Source organism: Mus caroli, unplaced genomic scaffold (assembly GCF_978045245.1).
Source record: "Mus caroli unplaced genomic scaffold, Mus_caroli_1 scaffold_14, whole genome shotgun sequence".
Classification (NCBI taxonomy): Eukaryota; Metazoa; Chordata; class Mammalia; order Rodentia; family Muridae; genus Mus; species Mus caroli.
Genome location: NW_028227269.1, coordinates 106899532 through 106921144, shown reverse-complemented (window position 1 = coordinate 106921144; position 21613 = coordinate 106899532). Strand labels below are relative to the sequence as shown.

Genomic DNA, 21613 nt, shown 5'->3' with positions numbered 1-21613 from the left:
TCCATGCACTCACTGTTAATCATTCACTCCCCAAATACCAGACGCCCACCACCACGACCCGCCCCTCCTACCCAGCTGCGCCTCTCATTTCCAACAGATCTGCCTCGTGCTCGGAATAAATTGCCAATCATCTGCATAATGCTCCCTAGCTCCTTCCTCCACGCACCAAATCACTTCTCAACCTCATTTCGTAAAAATCCATCAAGAGTAATTCTTTCAAAACTGAACTAAACCCTCGCTCTGGCACTTGGATCCATAAATTCCTTGTCTTTGAATGTGAAATATATCACTTTTTACAAAGCACATCCAAGATACCCTAATATAATCAGATCCACTAACAATGATAAATCAGTGAGATCCTGTAATATATAAAAATGCAAATCCAAGCCACCGTGGAAATCATCTCTGCTCCCCCTGCCCCTTAACAAAGCCCAAGTAGTGAGGCTGGAGAGAGCCTGGGCCCATCTGGGAGAAAGGGCTGCTTTCCACTGGGCGTTTCCAGAGGTGGAGGAGGGACAGCTTGCCAGCTTGGCTCAGTCTCTGTAGCCTATTGCCCCCCCCCCTTCCCTGCCCGCCCCATGTTGCCTGCTGCGTAACTGGGAATAAGTTTCAGCTCTGCTGTGTGTTAAAAGCTGTGCCTAGCAGCATGTGGTGGACCCAGTGCAGCTGCTGACACCCTGCTCCCTCATGTGCTCCTGGTCACCATAGAGCTGGTGATCAGCACGAGAAAGCACCAGCTGGGGTCACCTGCCTCCATCGCAGAGCCTTCAGCTACCTCTGAAGGCAACTTGCCTGAGGGAGGCAGCATAGCTCCCTCCTGGGTCTCCTAAGAGGTTGCTTCCCCAGAGCTGCGGAGGCTTGACTTTGGACTCAAGCAACCGTCCACCATCCAGTGGCCAGTGTGAGCGCCTGGCACCTGGGCCGGCCTCAGCAGGACCTGGCGGATGCACAAAATACTCCAAAGGACGACAAAGGCAGCTCAGTAGCATTGATCTCAGAAACTCCATGCATTTTAAAGGGATTTATCTCAGGAACACTGAGGCTGAAACTCTTTAAAAATCCATATGTACAAAAACAGACTCTGAAGAGATTCACAAAAGCAGAACTGCATTCCGTCAGCAGACTCTTAACTGAGGAGTTTTTTTTGCACATTTGTGTTTTAACCAATCAATATGGGTACAAGGGGGTAAATTCTTGCTTATGCCAGGGACTGGACTAGATCATTTCTTCCCATATCTGTGGCAACAGTCCTCATTGATGGCCATTCTCTCTCCTTTACCATGATACCTGGGGATCAGTGAGACCAAGTAATCTTATGCAAAGTCACAGCAGTACTGAGCAGCAGTAGAGTCACGCACCAAAGGCCAGCCAGTTTAAGGTTCCATTTCCCACACACAGGCCTTCTGCCAACCGACAGTGCAAAGCCCATCTTCACTACATTAAGCAGCAGAAAAGATGGCATTTATGCACAGTGTGATCACGGCAGGACTACTTGCTTTAAAATGGACTCCAGAAGCTACAGGAGAGACAAGGGCAAGTGTGAGGAAAGAGACAGTCAGAAAACTGTTTGTGGACAGTTTTTCAGTGGGGACTTTGTTTGGGGGAGTGGGGATGGAACCCCAGGTCCTCTGCCTGCAGGGCAGACAGTCCACCTCTGAGCTATGCCCCACAAACAATACAAAAGACAATCTGGTGGAGGGCAAGATAGCAATGATCAGCTGGCCTGTGTCAACATGCGGGATGCAGCAGCCAGACTGGGCGGCCTAGTGATGCACCATGACCAGGGCAGTACAAGCAGTGATGTCTCTTTTCTCCTTCGTATCTCATTTATCTGAGTCAGTCAAGTTTCGCCAGTAAGCCTCAGTTTGCCTTTTTAAAAATATGTTACAGAAGCTTGCTATTTGTTATTGAAGAAAAATCTAGAATAAAGCAAATTAATAACACGCAGCTCACAAGCTTTATGTACAAACCTGCCTAAGTAAGAACTCGTCCCCACTGCAGGAAGCACGCTGGTGCAGCAGGGAGTCCCCTGGGGGGCCTGGCCCAGCCTCTGCATGGACAGCCAGGCAAGGCTGTCTGTGTTTGCCTTTTTCCCTTAGAAAAGGCATCAAAGGCTGAATTCTACCTTTACGTGCAGTGGGTGTTCAAACATGCAGAGCCCAGCGAGTTCACGGAGAAATGAAAAGAGAGCATAAAGGTGTCTGTGCTGGGACTAAAGCCAGGAAAGCCTCGAGCTCACGGAGGAGGGCAGAAGGATCACCGCCTGCGACAGCGGAGCAGCGCTTCGGGGCCTGTGACTCATTGTTTTATTTTACTTAATTGCTTTGGCTGTAAATTTTTCAAAACTAATATAAGCACATTTTACAGCTCACAGAACATTTAGAGCATATTAAAATACATATCTTTCCACCGTAATGTGCCTAGCTGAAATGTGTTCCTCCAAAGCCGAGCTTTAAGGCGACGAAAGACCGGCACTTGGCTCCTCACATCAGTCAGATGGACGGAGCTGGCTTGCTCCGGATCAGAGAAAAATCATCTCAGTAAATGTTACGGGGAGTCAAGGATTCTACCACATTCTAGAAGCTTGGATGGGCAAAAGATAGCAAGTCTTACTGTGCCCCCTAGAGGTGAGCAGGATTTTTGCATGTGCACAAACAAACCCTCCTAAATCAAAGCAGTGAAATCCAAAAAATGTCTTTAAATCTTCATTGATCACTTAACATGGAACAAATCTCATGCCAGATGCTACGGAGAATATAAAAATGGGTCTGGTGTGACTTCTGCATTTACAAAGCTTACCGCCTGTTGAACATCTCAGATACAGTGAGCCACCGCTGGCAGGGATGGGAGCAAAGCCCCAGCACCCTGAGTGACACATGCCATGCACATGCCAGGTCCCACCCAGTTGTTCATATCCTGAGTGCCAGCACCCAGGCCAGGAAGACCAAGCACACATCACACCTCCACCTCACAGGAACACTGGGGCTTGGTTTATAACCACAGGCATCTCTGACCTGACATCAGGGAGGAAAACGCAGCCGCCACTCAGCAGGCCACATACCAACCTGCAGGCCTAGGGTAGAACTTCCATCCTCAGGTGCCCACCTGAGCCCTCCATGCCCTAACCCATCTTCCCACCACAGCTTATTGGTTCCTACTATTCATTCTGCATTCCGAACTTACTGAGAGCCCCACTTACACAAAATGATTTTCCAAACAACCCTAATCACTAAAACTGTGAGACATCTTATTAAAGCCTCTGCTCGGGTTCCAGCTTGATAGTCACCCCTGGCTTATAAAAACCTGAATTTTCATAAAGATCAGGAGACTCTGCTCCTAGCATGCATGGTCAGTACTGACAACAACTCAACTACAGCAAGTGTCTTTGCCCGAGGCCATCCCTTGGATGTACTGGGGAGTAGACATGGGGGTAGGGAACTCCCTCAAGCTTCCTGGCAGCCAAGGAGTCTCACACTAGCATCACCACCTCCGGCCCACATGCCTCCTGGGACAGGCCACACATCAGCATCCCACACACAGCCCTAAACTCAGGCTTCTTGTCATCCCAGGCAGCCCAACTGCGACCTCTTCTGGCCGTGAAGTGTCACACCAGTCCTGGCACACTTTTCTTCACCACACCCAGAGCCAAGGTGCCAACTCACTCTCTCTTAAAAAACAACATGGAGCATGGTGGCACTTGCCTTTCTCTTAGCGCTCTGAAGGAAGAGAGAGGCAGGTCTTTATGGGGTCGTGGCTAGCTTGATCTTCGTAATGAATAACAAGGCAGCCAGGGCTACCTTGTGAGATACTGTCCTAAAGAAAAAAAAAATCTTTGGGGTGAGCAAAATGATTTATCAAGTAAAGGCACTTGCCACCAAGCCCAATCCCCAACAGTGACATAGTGGAAGAAGAACTGACCCCCCCCCCCAAAGTTGTTCTCTGACCTCCACACATGTACCATAGCACTCATGTGCCCCCCAAACACACATACAAAAAGTAAACAATTTTTAAAAATAAAGTCATCATGGTCAATCTGAAAAGTGCTTGCTTTACAAGCAGGAGGACAGGAATTCAACTCCCAAAACTCATGTGAAAAGGCTAGGCACAGTCATATAATCCTGGAATCCCAGCTTTGGGGAAACAGACAGGCAGATCCTGGGACATGCCAGCTGGCCAACCTAGTCTATCTTAAAAAGAACAACTGAGGAACAATATCCAAAGCTGCCCTCTGTCCTCCACCTACACACACACACACACACACATGTACACACACACATGTACTCTCACACACATGTACACACACACGCACTCTCTCTCACACACACACACACACATGTACACACACACATGTACTCTCACACACACACACACACATGTACACACACACACACAATATCATCATGGGGTTAGGAATAGCTCAGTGGTAGAGTGTTCACTTTTCGCACAAGGTCCTGAACTCAAGCCCCCAGCAAAAACAAAAACAAACAAACAGCAGAAGGATACTCATAGTATCTCTTCAGGAAACTGAAGCCTCTTGTCAGTAATGATGACCCAGGGTAGGCAAGCTGTTCAGTTCTACCAATGGGGCCTTCAGGTAAAGACCAACTCCACTGGGCTCAGGTCTACCTCTTCCCATCAGTGCACAGGTAGTTGGCAGGTCGGCACTCATGAGGAGACACCTGACCTCTCCATGAGGAGGCATCATAGGTTAAAGACATGATAACCACGGCAACCTCTCCCACCTTCTTGCGCAATAGTTCCCCACATCTGCCAGGCTGCCCTCCCCTCTCTAGTGGCCAAGAGAAAGGACTGTATAACCTACTCTAGAACTACAGCTAAGTTCCCACCAGGAGCCATGAGCTTACTTGATACTGTAGATACAGAATATGTAGGTATTCATGCTATTAGAGAACCTTCAGGCCTTCCTTGCCAAGGGCATTAAGCATCAGGAAAGCCAGCCTACTGTAAAGCAACCCGCTCCATCCCTCAGTCCTGAGGGGCTGGAGAAGGAACCCAGGGGCTGGTCCAGGCTCATCTAGAAGGCAGGGACCTCTACATTCAAATATTGGAGAGTGCACAGGAAACTGTGGGAAGAGGGAAGGCTAAGAATGAACACAGCTTGGGGTGGGGGAGGGCGTCCCGACAGGAAAGACATGTCCCATCTGGCTCAATGTAGCTCTTGCTCCTGGCACACTGCCCAACCTAAGACCACAGAATAGATAAACACTCTTCATTGGCCCTGTTCTGAGCTGGGTCTTGACCAGTAGAAACTGGTCAAGCAAGAAGCAAAGGGAAAGGAACCTGGAGAAGACAGGACACAGGAGGAAATAATTTCAGCAATTAGGTGAGCTCAAAGTCAGGGTGTCCTGTGTACTCCAGAGCCAGCCAGACACTGCTAGGAGCCTGGGCCCAACTGAAACCCTCAGACGGGCCTCTGGGCATCAGGCTCTCAAGACTCTGGGTCAGTCCAGGATTGCCATGAGCCACCCAGACCACTGAACGTCCCTCACATAGATTACATAGCCCAACACCACAGAAGCACCAAAGCCTGGCTCAAAGAATTGAAGAGAACACATCAGCCTTGCTAGAGCCAAACAGGAGTCTCTGCATGGTCTGTAAATGTCTGTCTACACCCACAGACCTAGCTCACTTCTAAGCATTTGGGTCTTCTCTTCCCACCAAACTGCCTTCTGGTACTGGTAGGTTGGGGCTCAAAACATAGTTGTCAGAGGACAACTTTGGCTGGTTTTCTTTTTTTTTTTTAAATTTTATTTATTTCTGTTTCACAATTTCTATTTCACATGCATTAATGTTTTGCTTGTATATATTGTCTGTCTGGAGGTATCAGATCTACTAGAACTGGAGCTAAAGACAGCTGTGATCTGTCATGTGTCTGCTGGGAATTGAACCTTTTAGTACTGGTCTGGACTTGCTTTGTAGACCAGGCTGGCCTCAAGCTCACGGAGATCCTCCTGCCTCAGTGTTTTTAGCCCCTGATCTGCTGAGCCACCACTCCAGCCCCTAGCTGTTGTTCTTCAGGCATTATGCTAGATTGTTTTATGTCAACTTGACACAAGCTTGAGTCATTTGAAGGAGGGAACCTCAAGAGAGAAAATTCCTCCATAAGGTCAAGCTGTAAGTATCGTCGGAGGCATTTCCTTAACTAGTGGTTGATGGTGGAGGGCCAAGTTCATAGTCTGCATCATCTGCTGCCTCTAGGTTCCTGCCCTGACTTCCTTTGATGATGGACTACTATGTAGAAGTGTAAGCCAAATTACCCTTTCCTCCCCAACTTGCTTTTGGTATTTCATCAAAGCAATAGTAATTCTAACTAAGACAGGCACCAGCCTTGTTTTTTAAGACTGAGTCTCTCACCAGCCTGTATTTCACCAGTACAGGTGAGCTAAGCTGGCTGACCAGAGAACCTGAAGGACCCACCTCTTTCCACCTACCTAGACTAGGTTTACAAGTAGGCACCTATCTTTTTGTGAGGAGGGGTTGAGACAGGGTTTCTCTGTGTAACAAGCTCTAGATGTTCTGGACTTGCTTTGTAGACCAGGCTGGCCTCAAGTTCACAGAGATCCCCTTGCCTCTGCCTCCTGAGTTCTGGGTAAAGGTATGCACCACCAGGCCCTGCTTACCCACCCGCCTTTCATGTGTATACTGAGAATCAAGTGCTTGTGATCACAAGAACTTTACTAAATGAACCACCTCCCCAGCCTACACTACATGCTTTTGAAAACACATTTCTCAAGTGATCATGTGACACAGGTATAAGTGTCCCTTTCAAAGACAAGATATCAGACTCAGAGGGAGACCCGTTTAGGCCAGAGGCCAGCTACCCTGTACAGGCTGTGGGAAGCCATTCTCTCCCAAGGAGAAATAAGAAGAGGCATCACAGCTTATTAGCAAAAGATGAAGAGAGGCAGTATTCAGTGCCGGGAGCACTGGAGGAGATGTGATTTTACTACAGCCCCTATAGCTTATTTGTTCCATACATCTCAGGCTTCTTTAATCTGCTGGCTATAAGTTGCAGTTACAAGCTGCAGTTACATTTATTGCATGGTGGTACATATCTTCCATCCCAGCACTTAGAAAGCAGAGGCAGGCAGATCTCTTTACCTTTGAGGCCAGTCTGGTCTACATAGTGAATTCCAGGCCAGTCAGGGCTAGCCACACCATGAGAGCCTGTCAAAAAACAAACAAACAAACAAACAAACTGTATCCCGCAGAAAACAGATGTCTAATTTCTCTGACCTCACAGGCAATAGAACATCTACCTCTTCTACCTCTCTCCTCTCTTCTTCCCCCTCTCCTCTCTGCCCCTCCCCTGCCCCTCCCCCCTCTCTCATAGGGGCCCTAAGCCTTATAGGCAAGCCTGAACTACTACTTTGGGGGACCCTCTATAAATAAATATCAGGCTCTGGCAGGGGAATATGTAGGTAGGAACATGCTTACAACACTGTAGTTCATGGGATGTGCTACTAAATGTGACAAAATGTCCAACCATAGGAAAGGAAATGAACTAGGACATACTTGAATTAAAATACTGTGTGCATGCTGAGCAGTACTAGTGCAGCCCTTAATCCCAACAGATGCAGGAGGATATCTGTAAGTTCAAGACCAACCTGGTCTACAGAGCAAGTTCCAGGACAGCCAAAGCAACACAGAGAAACACTGTCTTGAAATTAAAATATATGTATACTACTAGCAAATGAAGTAAAATGTTTATCATCTAGTCATACTATAATTTATTAATACTGTAGTGCAAGGCAGTATTGGGAAAGAAAGGAATGAGGCAGGAAAGACCAAAGATCTGAGGCTGATCATAGAGAACTCTCTCCAATGTACCAAAGAGAACTACAGAAATTTCCAAAGAGAGTGTGTAGCCTGTGCCCACCCACTGCCTGCCTGACTCGAATCAGTATAGCATCCCAGTTGCTTACACCTAAGAGCCACTGGGAGTTGTTTTCCCTTGTCTTACCTTGAAGGTTTTGTCCATGGAAGCAGAGAGAAGCATGTGGCTCTTGCAAAAGACTGGACACCACTGAATGCTGTTGACCGGGCCCCTGTGGCCTCGCAGGTGGAAAAGCACTTTCTTGGGGACCGTAGTCTCTCTGTACTGACTGTTCAAATATGGCTGGATGAACTCAGACACTGTGGGAGCCACGCAGAGTGGGGCCGGGGCACACCCCGCAGGAGGTCCCGGGGGCTCTCCATCTTTGCCCCCGCCTGTTTCTGGATTCAGCGCTTGCAGCTGCCTCAGCCTCTTGGGGATATAGGGAAGCACACAGTCCTCACCCCTTTTCCTCTGAGAAGAGTTGGCATTTCCAGCTGTGCTTTCAAATGTGCTTTGATCGTGAGAAGAAGGTCTGAGGACGTCCCAGGCAGGTTTTAGTGGCTTAAGGCAGGCAGCTGCTAGGGGCACGTGGCCGACTGGAGCCCGGCTCATCCACAGAGAAGGACGAGGAGGCTCACTGGGAGGGAAAGTGGTATCAGGTTCCTTTGAGGGCCACTGTAGCCTCTGGCTGGGACAAGACCCAGGGTCACTTCTCCAGAGCCGAGCCAGCGGCAGACGTTGCATCCCTGGGTCTTCATTAGGAGAGTTCCCTGTGTGCTGTGCCCCCTCTTTGGTCACGCCCACTGTGCTAGATGCAAACCCCATCCCAGAAGGCCTGCTCATACTAGAGGCGTCACTTATCTGACCTGCAGCGTCCCCACTTCTGGCAGGGTCAGCCTCGGTCTCAGAGTCAGAATCATCATATGCTACCAGCGAGGCCATACAGTCACACAAAGGTGACTTCCTAGAAGTAAACAAGATCAAGAGTTAGCAACCGTTAATAACGTGAGTCGTTCTGCACTTCGGGGCAGGATGTCCCCTTGAAGGTCAAAGACATCAAACTCCACAAGCACAAACTCATACAGAACAAAAAAGAATTTCAGATATTTCAACATAGAGAAATTATGTTCGGCGCAGGAGAGGTAGCTCAGTAATTAGCAGCGTGTACTGCTTTCCCAGAGGACCCACCCTGGGCAGCTCACAGCCACAGCAGCCCTGGTTCCTGAGGACCCAATGCCCTATTCTGACCTCCATGACTACCTGCACTCACATGTACAAGCTCACACACCGACAATAGGTGCATGCGCGCAATTAAAAATAGGAGACATACCTTTTTAAAAGGGGAAACTAAAAAATATAGTTTGGGCTGCAAGATGACTCAGTGGATTAAAGGCGCTCGTCATCACACCTAAGCTCGGTCCCTGGAACCTACATGGTGGAAAGAGAAAAACCAACTCATGAAAATTTTCCCTTGACCTCAGCATGTGAGCCTTAAGACGCATGCTGTCTCCCAGCTATGTATACAATAAAAGGTTTGTTTGTTTGTTTGTTTTAAAAAAAAGGGGGGGATGATACTTGGCAAGGTATATATGTTAACCCTAATTTAAACATTACATAATATATAAAAACCCAAGTAGTAGTAAAAAATAAATGGGTCTCCTATTAAGTAGAAATAATTAGTTATAGTGTGTGGGGTGGGGTGTGTGTGTGTTCAGACAGGGTTTCTCTGGGTAGCTTCGGGTATCCTAGAACTTGCTCTGTAGACCAGGTTGACCTCACACTTACCGAGATGCCTCTGCCTCTCCTCCTGCCTCCTGCCTCCTCCTGCCTCCTCCTGCCTCCTCCTGCCTCCTCCTGCCTCCTCCTGCCTCCTCCTGCCTCCTCCTGCCTCCTCCTGCCTCCTCCTGCCTCCTGCGCTCCTGCGCTCCTGCCTCCTGCCTCCTGCCTCCTGCCTCCTGCCTCCTGCCTCCTGCCTCCTGCCTCCTGCCTCCTGCCTCCTGCCTCCTGCCCCTGCCCCTGCCCCTGCCCCTGCCCCTGCCTCTGCCTCCTTAGTGCTGGGATTAAAGGCCTGGGCCTCCACTTCCTGGCTTTACAGATAATTTTTTAAATGGAAACCTCTGTGGGGCTGGGGCTAAAGCTCGCTGACAGAATTCTTGTTAACACATGCAAGGTTCTGGGTTTGCCCCTCCGCACTGCTAAAGCAGAAGAGAAGAAAGAGAATGTAGAAAAAGAGCACGAGGACAACAGGGAGCTGGGTATGGCAGCACCCACCTTTGAGCCTAGCATTCGTGATGCTGAGGCAGGAGGATTATGACTTCAAGGCCACCCTGGGATACCTAGCAAGACCCAGTCTTTAAAAACAACAACTTCAGCCTAGAGATGATGGTGTACACCTATAATCCCAGCACTCAGGAGGCAGAGACAGGTGGATTTCTGAGTTCGAGGCAGCCTGATCTGCAGAGTGAGTTCAAGGACAGCCAGGGTCACACAGAGAAACCCTGTCTCTAAAAACAAACAAACAAACAAACAAAAAATCCTCATCCAGAGAAGCAGAGCAACTGCAGAGTACCGCCCGGGGAACGTACAAAGCCCAGGGTTGGGTCCTAAGGCACCAGTCCACCCAACTGTGGCAAGAGCAATTCTAAACATGGCATCCAAATCTGTTTGTTTCACCCCAAATGCATAGGTTCACAGAGTACTGAATTTCCATTCAAAAGTTTTTCCTGGAATTCTGAGCATTCACAAATTTCTATCAGCTATTTCTCAGTAAGAATTGCCTTGGTCTAAAACTCAGTATTAATTCTGTGAGTACAGACAGAAAGAAAATAAGGATGCTGAGCATATCTCAGCCAGCAGAGGGTGGAGTGGGACAGAGTGCAAGCCTGGGCCATGGACCAGCTAGCCCGCTTCTTTTTTTATGCTTGTGTGTTTGCTGTGTGAGTGTATGCATGCCTATGGAATGTGCAAACCTGTGCTCCTACATACAAGGCGGCCAGAAGATGGAGTCCTGTGCTGTTTCACTTTCCATCTATTCGAGGCATAGTCTATCTGTGACCTCTTACAGGTTGGTTACAAGCAAGTGTGAAATGGCTTATTACATGGGTGCTGGGATCCAAACTTTGGTCTTCATGATTTCAAAACAAGTGTCTTTAACAGATGAAACTCTCTAGCCCATTACAAGTCCTCACTATGTATAAGCCAGGCTGGTCTTAGTCCAGTCTTCCTGCCTCAGCCTTTAGAGTGCTGGGATTACAAGTATATATCACCATGTCAGATCACACACTGGGCTCCAAAATTCCACTCAAAGCCTTTCACGTCTGTCCACTAATGGCATTATTTGCCCTAAGAATCCCACTGCCATACAAGTCTGCTCATCATCCAAGGCCTGTAGTTATCATTCCTACCAGCAGCCAAATCCAGGCAGGTAACAATGTCCACATTTAGAAACATCTTCTAAAAAGGACTTCTAAAACCAGCTTTCCACTCTCCAACCAAACTAAGATCCCACTGGAGACTAGCCACACAGAGATAGACCCATGCTCTGCAAATAATTTGATCTCTACATATTCAGCAGGGAGTTGAGGCCAATCTCCTGGTTCCTCAAATGAAACCCATCTGATTCCCACCACCATACTATATAGAGCTCGGTCACAGCCTGGGTTTTAAGCTACACGGTTATCTGCAGGGTAGACTCACAAAAGAGGCCCATAGCAGATCTGAGGACAGTGTGGCCCATCAGCTCCACAGGGGATAGAAAATGAACGACAGCAAGGGACAGGACACCAGATGCACCACACATAGATTTCATTCTCTCACTCAACATCTGCCACAGTAGGCAAAACAGTAAATGATGTCCTTCATTCAGCACACTCCCAAGCCATAGAAGACAAAACATCCCTGACTCGTGAGCCAGAAGATGTCGTAGACTTGTGAACTCAAGAGGAAAAGGATACAGGGTAGCTGGGCCCAAGACTGCATCTTTTTCTGGAGCTGAGACAGGTCTCAGAGAGACTACACCAGTGTGACGCTCTGAAGAGGTTGAGGGAACTACGGTGTTCACAATACTGTGACTAAAACAGAACCAATACCAATGAAGAGGAGTCAAGGGTGAGTCAAGAAAACATACATGAAGGGAGAAGGCTGAGAGAGATGCACACCGTTTAGGAGATGATGGTAGCCATCTTGTACCCAAGTCCAGAAACTGCTATGAGAAAAGGGGGTGTGGTGAAACCAAGAGGAAGAGGCTAAATGGGGGAAAAAAGAGGACTGAGAACTGAAGCTGAATACTGAAAAGCTAAGGGGAGCACGGATGCGTGGAGCAGGGTGTCCTGTGTGCTTAGCTCACTGTCCAAGAAGCCTCAATCTAGATGTATTTGCAGACAGCAAGGTGATGGGGCAGGGAACTGGGGAAGTTAAAGACAGAATTTTCCCGTTCAACACACGGGTCCTAGTTTCCTACTCAGTGTTAGGCACTATGATAGATCTGATGTGGGTAGAAATTCACACGGATCTTGTCCCAGAGGCCACGGATACAGGATGGGAAACAAAAAAACAGACACGGGTTTTGAAGGATGAGTAAGTTAGCCAAGCTGTCAACACTAATGGGTAAGGAGTTCAGAGCACAGCACTCTAGAGATGAACGGGAAGAACAGGAAGGCAAGCAGCGGGCTGAGCCCGGCGCTAAGAAGCGGGAAGCATGCGGCCGCCACATCCCGGCCCCCTCCCTCCTGGGCCCGCCGCTCACCACACACACGGAAGCTCTTGGTCCACCCCTACAGCGGTCCGGCCAGCACTCGGGCCGCCCAGTCGCGTTCCACCACGACGCCGGCAATCTCAGCCAATCGGAGATGGGTTCTGCCCGCCTCTGCCTGGACAGCCAATGGCGGCATGCCGAGACCGGAAGTTATTCCAGCCGGCTGGTGTTTCCACGGACGCCCAAGAGGTACCGGTGGCTGAACCTGGGGGTGCTGACTGGTGGGGCCGAAGGGGGTGCCGCCGGTAAGTGAGGAGTGGGTGGTCACTGCGCCGGGAGTGAGGGAGGGATGCCGAGGTGGCGCCGGGGCCTTGGGCTGACGCCCCGGCGCCGCGCCCCGAGGGTCCAGCTCGGAACCCGGCTGTCTGTTCTCTGGGCACCTGCACCACGAGGGACCGGGAGGCTGCGGCGGCGCCGCCCACCCAGCCTGTCATCGTTTCCCACCGCCTGAGCTTTGCCCTGTAGGATCTCTTTGCCCTGTACGAAGTGTTTGTAAAGCCCCTGGTGCCCGTTTCATAGATGAGGGATCCTAAAGAGAAGCAGAGAAGGAACGCTACTTTCCCACGGTTTTATGATAGCACACCAAACTCTATGCCCAACATTAAAAGCCGATGCTCTCTGAACTCGCAGTTCCTATCTTTCCGCTGCAGTGCACAACTTCAGAGCAAGGCTTCTTCAGGGAGGCAGTGATGTACAAAGCGATATGCCCGTCCTATTTGTCGCTACACTACACACAATTGCAATGATGCTGTGGGGGCGGGAAAGGAAGAGGGTGGGGAGGTCATATGGCGGTCAACCTGAAGAAAGGGACAGCTGATGCAATGACAAGTAGCTCCGGGCTCTTGGGAGTTTGATTGGCCTCAGCCGCCTCCTCCCACAGCTCAAGTAGCTAGCCAGTGACTGGACTTGCTCTTGAAGGAAGCTGGGCAAGTGGCTAAAATGCTTTTGGGAACCTGAGTGATTTCTAGGAAACCCCTCAGTAAGTGAAACTGAAAGGGTGTGGCAAAGCAGATAAGAAAAACAATAGACTCTTAAAAAAAAAAAAAAAAAAAAAACAAAGAAAGAAACTGAAAGGGGAAGAGGAGAGTATTAAAGACCTCCACCCTGGCTGGGCATTCTCATATGTTCAGCTGTCCAGCTTGAGCACCCTTGGACTACACAGCCAGGGTATGTATTGCCTTCTCGACTAGGCTTGCAGTGTGTTTTCTGTTGTTGCAGTGGTTTGGTTTGGGTCACCTACCTCATATGAAAGCATTGAAGACTTGAGGAGGGTGTGTGTCTGGATTGGGATGTTGTGCATGTATTTCATCTAGTTGACTCAGGTTCAGGTGATGCCCTGGTTTTGAGTAGATGTGGTGGGTGCCCAGTGACCTGTTTGCATTCAGAGCTTGCCCTTCAGCATCTTCAAAGCTCCAGCTTATCTGGCCTCCTTAAGTGGTCAGTGTCTGAATATGTTGGCATTCTTATTGTGACAACAGAGTCTGTAACGTCTGTCTTTGTAAATTAGTGTCTTTCTCTTTTAAGGTAGTATTCATAGGGCTCGGCTTGTAGTTCAACTGTTAAAAGGCTAACTTGGCATGTTCCAGGCTCTGGGTTCAATCCCCAATGCCTTTGGTTGGGAAAATAACCTTTCATTAACTAGACCATCATCATCTATCCCCAAGTTTTGTCTTCTGCGATCATGTCAATCTGCAACTATTGTTATCTACTCTTTGAGACTACAGTTCCAGGGTATCTAGAAAGTTTCCTAGACCACCTTCTTTCCAAGCTGCCCCTAAAATCGTGCTGCCTTCTTCCCTCAGGCTGCAGAGACTGTGGGTCTTCCCTGTGATAGTTTCCTTATGGTCTAAATCCTTCTCTTTCCTATCTGCTCACACTGTAATGGGCCCCTTTCTTTACAAGACTACTGTGTCATCTAGAACAGTGCTATTTTTCTAAATGAGCCATAGATTAAAAGGCCTGCAAAGGGGAGTTACGGGTGGAGGAGCCTTTGTAGGCTTCTCGTCAGAGGCCTGCTGTGAGTGCTCTGGAGTAGGCAGTTTGACTTCTTATAATCCCAGTACTTTTGTTACAGGGGATAATAGATAACTTCCTGGTTATAACATCTTTCTTTCTCCCATATTGTATTAGTAGTGGGATAAATAGCATTTCCTTAATAAAAGAGACAACCTCCCATCTAGAGTTGATATGGTAAGTCCTCAAGACAGTGATCTTTAACAGTTTGTCATCTTGGATTCCTTCATAAAGATGGTAAACCTGAGCAATTCTTACATCCATTCATCCAGTGAATATGCAAATATTGATATACTTTAAGAGGTTCAAGAATTCCTAGCTAAACACCTCTGAAGTTAAGCTGAATTCTAATGGTTAGCAAACAAAAATAGAGGATGGGAGAGCTCTTCATACAATCCAGAGGTAAATGTGTAACTGCGTGAAGGCAGGAAGTTGGTAGCTCTGTTTTCTTTGCCTCAACCATTCCTAGAATATTCATTCAAGAAAATGCCTCTCATTCTCTTGGTCTCCCTCACTCTCTTCCTCATGCACTTACACACTTACACACACACACACACACACACACACACACACACGAGATTTAAACGGTGACCATGCATGAGCGACCAGGAAAACAGATTTCACATGTTGTTTCCTCTGTCTGATTAGTTTATACGCCTCTTCCAAGTCAGAGTTCTAATGCTTGAAGAGATAGGTGCTCCCCTACAACGTGGGTCCTGAATGCAGATCCGGTTCCCTAGCTGATTACAGCAGCTGCCATCCCTTTTGCAGTGGAAAGAGAGTAGCTGTCCCAGGCTCACTCACTCATTCTCCCTGGCACTTTTTCTAGGAGTTGAGTGCAATTCTGACCACAGCTGATTACAGTCTTTGCAGAGCCCAACATTTGTGGAGAAGTGGGGTAAACAAAGGCAAGTACAGAGGTAACCAGAACAGGGCAGATGTTACAGTGGGCAAAGAAACTAGAGGTCTAAGACCCAAGGCAGAGACCCAAGGCAGTCTTCCTGGCTCTCCCCAGATCTTAGAAGTTATGACTCAGTGCCAGAGCATTAAACCAGAGATAACCTTAGATCCGACTGACTCAGCTATCAACTAGAACAAACACTGGTATTTTTTATATTTGCTGGGTTTGGAGGAGGTTTGTTTTTTTGTTGTTGTTGTTTGTTTGTTTGTTTTCTTTTTTAAGAGGGTGGGGGTGTCACTACAAGATCTTACTATATAATTCTGGGCTACTTTCTGTAGCCCAGGCTAGCCTAAAATTTACCAGTCCCCCTATTCAGCTAGATTTGGAGTTGTACACCAATCACCATGTCCAGCTAAAACCTGCACTTAGAAGAAGATAGAAGAGAACAGCCTCGAGGAGGAGGCGCTTACTGACTTAGGAGAGGCATTCATAGCAGAAATACATGCTGGTGTACACGAGTCACAATTCTACCAACTCTACAGCAGAGGAACTGCTGCAACAAAGTACGACGTGTTCCAGTGTCCCAGGGCTGCGGTTGGTAATGGCTGTGAGAAGCTGAGGTTGACTCTCAGAGATAGCAGAGCCCAGACAAAGGGGGGTGGGAGGGGAGCGTTCCTGGACAGGAGGAAGAAGAGCAGGACTCTGAGAGCCTATGATTGAGCTGGACTCTGACACTAGAGTCTGACTTCTCTGGATTGAACCTCAGGCAGCTTCTTGTGGCTTCCCTGGGCTAACAGGATGTACAGTTGCAGCTTGCTCTTCTGAGACACTGGGAAAATCGCTTAACCCTTTGTGTCTAGAAGTCATCTTTATTACACTCACTTCTTTCATCTGATCCAAGCAAATATGTCCATAGAAAAGAAGGGACTGGGGGTCTCCTTACTCCCTGGCTTCAACATTCTTCCCGCTGCTAGGCCATAAGGGCTTGTTCTTCAAGTCAGTCCCTCACCAAACTTCCCTTTCTGGGAATCAGATGAGATGATTCTCAGTGGCTGCTGTCCCGTCCTAGTTTGGGTATTGTGAGTTCATGGACTTGTGTGAAAATGGTGGTGTTGAGAACAAATTTAACCAATGGATAAATACAAACAGATGGCATCTCCACTGTGCATCTGACTGAGAGGTAGGTAGGTGGGGGTCAGTGGCTGAGACCGCCTGAGCTTTTATCCTCTAGTTGAAACCTTCCATCCTGCAGGGAAACTTGTATAACACAGGATGTTGTCAGGAAGGTGACCCAGCAGTATGTTCTGTGAGGGGAGTAAAGGTCCTGTCTTGCAAGGGGGAGGTCCTTAAACTCAGAAAGTAAACAACTTACTAGCTTCAGGAAATCCCTGAAACTAACTAGATTCCCTAGGTTCCTTCCTCTCTGCAAGCATATATGAGCAGTAAGAACTGCTGAGAGAGACTCTCAGAGGAACCCAGCTTCCCAGAAGCAGCTCAGACTACCCTAGCTGCCTTCGGGCTGTGCAGTGCCCTCCAGGTAGCTTTCATGAGCCATCACCCATGCTGGAGTGGGCCTTGATGATCCGTCTGCTTTTGAGTCATCTACCCAGGAAAACTCATTGCTTCAAAGTAGGGTCGGGGGCCAGAGGGGCACAGCATTCACTGGCTCACCACTTTGGACTTCAGTGGTATGCTTAATCGGGTCTGTTCTCAGAAGGGAGGAGACATTTGTTCATGTATCCTCAAGAATACTGTCATACAACACCTTCCTCTGCAGTCATACACATCCATATCCATGAGCCAGGGAGGACAGATCTGTCACAAGATTCTGATGAGGCTCAGATGACTTGATGCATAAAGGAACTTAGATGAAGGTACCAGGTCCGGGTGCTCAGTTACTGCTCTGGCACAGGCTGCAGCTCCTCTGTGTAAGTCGGGTAAAGCTGAGTTAGGTGTATCCTTAGAGCCCTCCCTCCCTAACCCGGGAATAACAAGACTGGAAGTGCACTTGGATCTGGCTTACAGTTTGTAGTATGTTCCTGGGTCAGTTTTCTTTTCTCATTTGTTTCTATAACAGCCCTTGAGGTAAGTTAAAAAAAGTTCCAAGAGTTAACATTTTATGGATAGAGTGACTGGCCCAACAGGACTCCAGATGGCCCAGTCCCCACCCTTTCCGGTGTCAATAGAGATAGTGACTGCTAGAAGGTGCAGACACACCTTCCCAGCTTTAGTAAGGCAGCATATGAGATGGCAAGGCTCATGATCCATACTGGTCTAGAACTCAGAACAGAGAGGGCTTTGCCCACCTGGACCTTGCTGTAACATTTGGCCAGCTAGAGGCCATGTGGCATTACTGTGTTCTTTATGGTTGCAAAGGCCATAGGTTTGTTCCCAAGACAGTAAAAATAAGGAACAAATAAGACTTGGCAAAGTGTCTTTTGGTCTGCTAAATGTAGCCTTACAAAAGTGTGTTTCTATTCCAAGCAAACATGAGTTCCTCTCTTCTGGGCACTAGATGGGAACAAACATCACCCCATGACAACTTACTGTTTACAAGAAGGCCCTCCCGTGCTGGCCTCCCTCCAGGTAGCCCTTCCCACGAATGCCTTTAGTTCTCGTTGTCAGTATTGATGCTGCTTTTTCTTGACCCCTAGATTTCTCCTTATCTCTTTCCACTAATGTTCTGTTGCCCCGTTCTGTGTTACAGCTCAGTTACCACGTTTTTCTGAGAGAAAGGTTGCGCGCTGTAAAGGAAGCACAGCTGCAGCAACTGCTCATGGCTCCCACCTTCACCTCCCATTTCACTTTTTTCTCCACAGAGTCCTGTCTCAACTGCTGGACACACTACTCACAAGCCAGCTGCAGGCCTAGGTCCTAGAAGATGGCAGACATGCCCAGTGGCGAGTCCTGCACCTCTCCACTGGAGCTGTTCAACAGCATAGCTACTCAAGGGGAGCTCGTGAGGTCCCTCAAAGCTGGAAATGCACCAAAAGTAGGTGATTTGTCGGGCTCTCCGAAACATGCGCCTGAGCCACCACGCCCGTGCAGCTGTCTGGGTATAGTCTGCTAAGTTCATGTCCTTCTTATGTGCTTCCGAGGCCTTTGTATGTAGGGAACTGGTCCCCAGATCCTCATAGGTGCCAGAGTCCGTGAATACCCAAGTCCCTCACATGAAGTAGTATAGGATTCACGAGTGATCTGCTCTATACTTCAGGCCATCTTAGAATTGCGTGTATTCTGTGTAATTAGTTGTGATGCCCCATGTTTTTTGGTTGGTAGGTTGGATTGGGGTTTTTTTGTTGTTGTTTTTGTCTTTTGGTTGGTTGGGTTTGGGTTTGTCTTGTTTTTGTTGCTATATTGTACCTGTAGAGAATACAGTAGTTACCTTTTTGTCTGTTTCTGTGACATAATGCAGGACAAAAGCAACGTAAGGAAGAGTGTGTTTGGCTCACAGTTTGAGGTTAGTCCTTCATGACAGGGAGAGCACAGAGGCAGGACTGTGAGCCAGCTGGTCACATGGGATCACTGTCAGGAGATGAGTGTCCGTGCCTAGGTCCTTTCTCCATGGAATGAAGCCACCTGCATTTAGGGTAATCTTCCCACCTGAATTGCCCTGTGCCTTGTAAACATGTGTAGAGGTTTATTTCCTGGGCACTTCTGGATCCTGTCAAGTTGACAGTGAGTAAAGTGACAAGATGGGATGTGTACGTCCTCAGCGGAGATGAAGAACCTATTTGTGTTTAGTAGTTCCTGTCCTATGTTTGTTCTGTAACCCAAGAATACAGAGCCCACAGCTAAAGACCCCGAGCACCCCAGCATCTTCCAGCCTCTTCTCCCAAGCTCTGAGCATGCACAGACATTGTCAGTTCCTACCATTGATCCTCTTAAGGTTTAGACTTGGGCATGTCTACTATTTCCCTCCTTTACTAATTTCAAGTTGGGGCTTTGGCCCAGGCTGTACGGAATTCCTGCTTTCACACACACTTCCCCTCCTCCAACTGCCGGGATATGTCGCAGTTCTAGTCAGGTCATTATTAGTACAGGCATTGTTACACTATGTAAACACATAGACAGCTGAACCATCAACTAAAGCATGAGCCCTTTTCCTTTCCTTCCCACCTCCTGTTTTCTCTGGGGTTAATGTTTGCCTTAATTTCTGTTTGCCTGGCCTTTTCTTCATAATGCCAACGGGCACCACATAACACAGTCACAGACAGCAGGGTCTGATAGGTTGTGAACACAGTCGACATTGTGTTTATGGTTAAGTCACTTTTGTATAGTGTGAACTTTTGTTTGCTATTGGGTGGGAGTTGTTTGTTTGTTTGTTTGTTTGTTTATGATAAGATGTGGTACGTGCTAAGGAAGCATTCTGCCACTGTCTTGGCAACTTTGTTCCTTTCTGTCCAGATAGCTGACCTGAAACACCAGCTTCAGAGAGCAAGAGTTCCTCTTATCTCACAGTTTGAGGGTCCAGACCCTCATGGTGTCGGACGAGTCTGTCTGACACCCCAACCCGTGGGATGCCACTACCCACATCATCCCTCACCTGATGAACCACTGTGGAAACATCTTGACAGACACACCGATATCACCTGGGTGATTCCAAATCCAATCAAGGTGACAATAAGAGTTAGCTATCACAGCCTCAAGGCTAGGTATCCAGGCCTGGTGTATGTATTCAGTATACTTTTATCATTAAGCTTGTATGCCCACTTACTAATTATAGCAAGATTTGTGCTATATTACCTTGGCAGAAGCCCCCTATGTCCCATGTTTATCCAGTCTCTTGACTGTATCAAAGCTCACATCAGTCTAGTGGCCTGTACCGTCCAGGTCAGCGCACGGATGGTGTCCATGCTTACTGACACATGCTCAGACTCTGTCCCTACCGTTAAGCCGTGTAGGGCTATCATGGCTCCTCCCTAGGTGTTGAATCTCAGCTACTATATAAAGGTAACGTCTTAGGCAGTCTTACAGGACCTCTGCCAATTTACCTTCCCTAAGGTTTGATTGATAGTCAAGCTGGGTGTAGAGTTCTGAGATGGAAGCAACTTTCTCTTCGAATTCTGTTGTTTCATTTTGTCTATCACAGAATCTCAATGTAGTCCAGCCTGGCCTCAACCTGCTATATGCAAGGCTACCCATGAACTTCTCATCTTCCTGCCTCTGCTTCCTGGTTACTTATGCTAGAGTGATGGCAAACCACACCCAGCATCCCGTGGAATGCATTCCTGTGGCCTGTTTGTCAGCACATTTTGTTGTCCTCCATAGGGACATTGGAGTCATTTCTGTTGTAGTGCCCTGACATCCCAGGGATAGGCCCAATACTCCTTGCAAACTTTAATTCTCAGAAATCATATTATTCATTTGATCTACTTGGTACTCTGTCTTTTCTGTTTTTAGGTCAGAAAGCACTCCTCTGGCTTTCTTCTCTCTTGCTCTACACCCCATTTCTTTCTGTTCTCTGTGGGTTGTTTCCTCACCCTAGCCTCCTGCTGTCCTCCATTTCTCCTGTCATAAACCCCCAAGTATCCCTTCGGGCATGCTCCGTAGTGCACCGAGCTGGTGATGCCAGTGCCCCTGGTGCTTTCTGCCCTTTGTGCCCGGAGTCACGGCGAGTTTCCTCTTCCCTTTCACGGGCACGGCAGATGTGCCGTAGCTTGCCGTCTGCTCACGGCCTTGGAGACAGCTGCCAGCTGGCCTCGTGGTGAGGAGGCCATTGCTCTGTGCGGCCCCTTTCCTAGATAGCTGTGGGACTTGTTGTGGTTGAGGGGCTTTGTGGTCAGAGTGTTAACTTTGTCTCTTGGGAATGGTATTCTCTGTGGTCGGCTATTGAGGGAGTGCGAGGTATAGGGCTGGTCTTGGTATACTTCCCACTGTTATGGATAGTAGTCTCTGGTCTACATACCACTGTCTTTTTCCCATGGAAACTTCTGGATGCAACGAGCTGAACTGTTTCCTGAACAGATCTAGCCAGCTTTCCTGTTATTGCCTGTATGTTATTATTTCATCGTCGATGCCAGGGTCTCTGGTAGTCCGTGGTGTGAAGTGGGCTCACTGCCCTCCTAACCAGCCCTTCCCAGATTATCTTTTTCTCTCATGCTGG

The 21613-nt window shown here is 48.2% G+C and overlaps 2 protein-coding genes across 5 annotated transcripts in view; one reads left to right on the top strand and one right to left on the bottom strand.

The window, feature by feature from the left end:
• The window catches only part of Wdr25 (WD repeat domain 25), a 135029-nt gene extending 122403 nt beyond the window's left edge, over positions 1 to 12626 (bottom strand). Inside the window, exons 1-3 of one of the 2 annotated variants that reach the window (XM_029484840.2) lie at positions 12585 to 12626; positions 9171 to 9268; positions 7985 to 8804 (exon numbers count right to left, since the gene is read on the bottom strand). In XM_029484840.2, coding sequence (XP_029340700.1) covers positions 7985 to 8782 — 798 coding nt within the window. In that variant the 5' untranslated portion in view covers positions 8783 to 8804; positions 9171 to 9268; positions 12585 to 12626. The remainder of the gene's footprint in view (positions 1 to 7984; positions 8805 to 9170; positions 9269 to 12584) is intronic. The other variant, XM_021179104.2, reaches the window with a different exon arrangement.
• Positions 12627 to 12747: 121 nt separating this feature from the next.
• Positions 12748 to 21613, top strand: part of Wars1 (tryptophanyl-tRNA synthetase 1) — a 35879-nt gene continuing 27013 nt past the window's right edge. The window contains exons 1-2 of one of the 3 annotated variants that reach the window (XM_021178740.2): positions 12748 to 12838; positions 18327 to 18499. In XM_021178740.2, coding sequence (XP_021034399.1) covers positions 18389 to 18499 — 111 coding nt within the window. In that variant the 5' untranslated portion in view covers positions 12748 to 12838; positions 18327 to 18388. Of the gene's footprint in view, positions 12839 to 13676; positions 13761 to 18326; positions 18500 to 21613 lie in introns of those variants that run through there. The other 2 variants (XM_021178741.3, XM_029484725.2) reach the window with 2 other exon arrangements.